Source organism: Coffea arabica, chromosome 5c (genome assembly GCF_036785885.1).
Source record: "Coffea arabica cultivar ET-39 chromosome 5c, Coffea Arabica ET-39 HiFi, whole genome shotgun sequence".
In the NCBI taxonomy this organism is placed as follows: domain Eukaryota; kingdom Viridiplantae; phylum Streptophyta; class Magnoliopsida; order Gentianales; family Rubiaceae; genus Coffea; species Coffea arabica.
Genome location: NC_092319.1, coordinates 41,343,460 through 41,346,634, shown reverse-complemented (window position 1 = coordinate 41,346,634; position 3,175 = coordinate 41,343,460). Strand labels below are relative to the sequence as shown.

General features: G+C 37.3%; 1 protein-coding gene across 1 annotated transcript; it reads left to right on the top strand.

Annotated features, from left to right (window-relative positions):
- Positions 1–580: 580 nt before the first annotated feature.
- LOC113690738 (uncharacterized GPI-anchored protein At4g28100) lies at positions 581–2,982 on the top strand. Its single transcript, XM_027208756.2, has 2 exons — positions 581–1,425; positions 2,296–2,982. The coding sequence occupies exons 1-2, from the start codon at positions 781–783 to the stop codon at positions 2,653–2,655; spliced, it is 1,005 nt and encodes a 334-aa protein (XP_027064557.1). The 5' UTR covers positions 581–780; the 3' UTR covers positions 2,656–2,982.
- The last annotated feature ends 193 nt before the right edge of the window (positions 2,983–3,175 follow it).

Here is a 3,175-nt window from a genome sequence, read left to right as displayed (position 1 = left end):
AAAATATTATTAAAAATAATTTTCTATCCAAACAAACCCAGTGATGTCACATCATATACTACCATTAATTTCTATGCTACTCCGACTTACTTAACTAAGAAAACTCGCTGAAACTATTGTACTAGTAGCAATTTACACTTTTTTAACTGAGATTTAATGCAGCAAGACATCCAGTTCACACAACTAAACAATACACACACATTATTCAAAAAGGAATGGGGTGGATACTGTTGTATTTGATGTAATTGGTATGATTATTATGTTCTTTTTAAAAAACTCAATGTACGTTCACAAACATGATTATATTTATATATTGAATTAGTCTGTAAAAATAAAATATGTGCATATAAGAAAATAATATTAATATACGTAATTCAAGTAAAATATGCAACAAGGGCGCAATCCCATCAAAAACCTCAACTTTCCCTGTCCTAAATCCATTTATATGGTACATAACTTGAGAGCTTTGTGATGAAATAATTTGCGTGAACCTTTAGCTCTTCAACCTGTGAATATTAGACAGATCCCTCCTCAATCCCTAGCCACCTTTCTTTATAGGACTCAACAAACCACAAAGAAAAACAAAGCCACAAAAATGCTTCTGCTTGGACCTTTTAGCCCTCTCCTTTCATTTCCCTCTTCTCCCTCAACTACTAAACCTTCTTAGCTCTCAGCATCCCTTTTAGCTTTCTCCTCAACCCCTTCACTTTTGCCCAAAACCAAAAAGCATTAGAAGCAAGGAAAAAAGAAATCCATCTCACTTGCATTATTGCTAGTATTATGAAGGTCCAATGCACAAAGAAACGTCGACGTTTCACCTTTTCGTTATCTTTCCTGGTCATCTTCCCTGCACTATTTTCCACCTTTGATGTTTGTTCCGCTGGCTTGCTCTCCCAGCCGGCTCAGCCATTAAAGCCGGGAGAGTATTCATCTTCCAACACAGTCCCCGCATTTCCTGTTCAAACGCAGGCCCAAACCTGCCGGCTTGACCTCTCAGACGAGCTTTTCGGCGGAGTCAGTGCTGCTTGTGGGCGTGACCTAGACAGAAGCCGATGCTGCCCAGTACTGGCAGCGTGGCTGTTCGCTGCTCATGCTCGCTCGGCTTTGCAGGTCACCTCAGCTGCTCCTCCGACCAGCTCCGACATGCCCATGATGCCGGACGACTCGCAGAAGTGTGTGAACTCGCTGCAGAGCTCCTTGCTCAGCCGCAACATCCATATTCCTCAGCCTAATGGCTCTTGCGACCCCGTTTTGTGCTTTTGCGGGATTCGCCTTCATCAGATCACTTCCTTGAGTTGTCCAGCCGCGTTTAATCTGACGGGCTCCCGGAATGCGACGCCGACGGCCGCGGTCAAGAATTTGGAGAAGAATTGTCACAACTCTTCTTATGCTGGTTGTACCAAGTGTCTTGGCGCCCTCCAAAAGGTTAGTTTCGTAATTTCACTCGCTAATCATTCATTTTGTTCTTATCTTATCGTATTGAAAAAAAAGTCTTTGGGCATTATTAGTTCTCTCATTAGAGTATAATGGTGAGACAATTGTCCTATATTGTACTTTCACTTATAATAATTGTTTCTTATTCTTCCTTTGGTCTCCTTTTGAAGTTAATGATATAATGGCTGCATAATCATCATTACTTTGACTACTCATTTCATATTTGGGGAACAAAAAAAAAAAAATTGCTTTCCATCCCTAAAAATTTACTCAATTTCAAGGACTTAACGTTCCGTTTGAATTAGAGGAGAGTTTTTTGAGATATTTAAGAATAGTAGAGTTTTTAAAATATATTTTGAGGTATTTTTTAAATATTAAAAAAAATTAGATAACTTTTTAGATTATTTTTTAGAAATTAGTATTTAAAAATTTAATTTTTGAAAGACTGATGGATCCAAACAGATATATTTTGTCTATAACGCGCTCATCTATTTTTAGTGAGAGCATTTTCCACATTCTTCTCTTTTCATCATTATTTGATTAAATCATTTTCAATCAATTGTCTTTCTTTTGATGCTAAATAAACACATATTTTTCTCTCCCAAACATATAATCCCTATTCAAGCATCACTTTTGACTTCCAAAAATTTATTCAAAGCATCACTTTGGACTTCCAAAAATTTATTCAAAGCATCTATCGATTTATTATTGTTATTATTGTTTGAAGCAGATCTTTGTTACTTGAAGCTTGTTATTTGACGATGGTTCAAAAAAAAAAAAACAAAAAAGCTTGTTATTTTATTTGACAAGATTTATAAACGAAATCTCTAAATGGCCCTTGAATATATTGCTTATTTGTAGTTAAACGGCGAGGTTAAAAACGGAACTCAAAAGATGGACGTGGAAGACGGGGACCGAGCAAGCAAAATGTTAAGCAGGGATTGCCAGCTCATGGGACTGACGTGGCTTCTAGCTCGGAACAAAACGGCATACATACCCACCGTTTCGGCAGTATTGCGGGCGGTTATGTACAGTGCTCATCCTCCTCATGATGCTAAATGCAGCCCCGACCAAGAAAACATGCCCTTAGCCGTCAATTCGCTGCAGTTTGAGCAATCAGAGGCCTCATCTTCGCCGTCCATTTCCACTACTTCTCGGTCAATCAATATTCTCCTGTTTCCGATTTTACCCTTAATCATTACTGGATCTCTATTCGTGTGAAAAAACAGGAACTTTTTGGAAAGGGCAAAAAAAAAACCGGCTGCCTTTGTTTTTTAGCCTGTGACGGGTTGTCGGGTGGATTCACGTGAAGCTAGTTGACAAATTGTATGGGATGGAGGGGGCATTTTTGTCTTTTTGTACCACTGTAAATTTGCGAGGTCACTTTCACAGATTTGTACTTTTTGACATGCGGTACGAGGACAAGATCTTACTTTTACTGCGGAGAGTGACCTTACATTTAGTCTAGGTTTTGATGTTTATTAGGTCATCAAGTCATTTGATGGTAGCTTTTTTTAATTTATTGAATTACTCCTATTTACAATTTTATATTTTTTTGATTATTTCGGACACATTTTACTGAGTAGAAAGAAGTTGTAATTTTGATGCTTTTATTATTGCTCAACTAGCTCCTTTTTTTTTCTTTTAAAGGTCAAACTACCGATATATATTGTCAAAATAATTTTGAAAATGCCAATTATTCATAATATCCCTAATTTGACCAAGATAAAAGGCATAAAAT

What these genes read in the sequence shown, in the direction of transcription:
- LOC113690738 (XM_027208756.2), top strand. Translation starts at nt 781, where the DNA reads ATGAAGGTCCAATGCACAAAGAAACGTCGACGTTTCACCTTTTCGTTA. An exon ending in GTCTTGGCGCCCTCCAAAAG is followed by an intron (nt 1,426 to 2,295) that starts GTTAGTTTCGTA and finishes GCTTATTTGTAG; the next exon opens with TTAAACGGCGAGGTTAAAAA.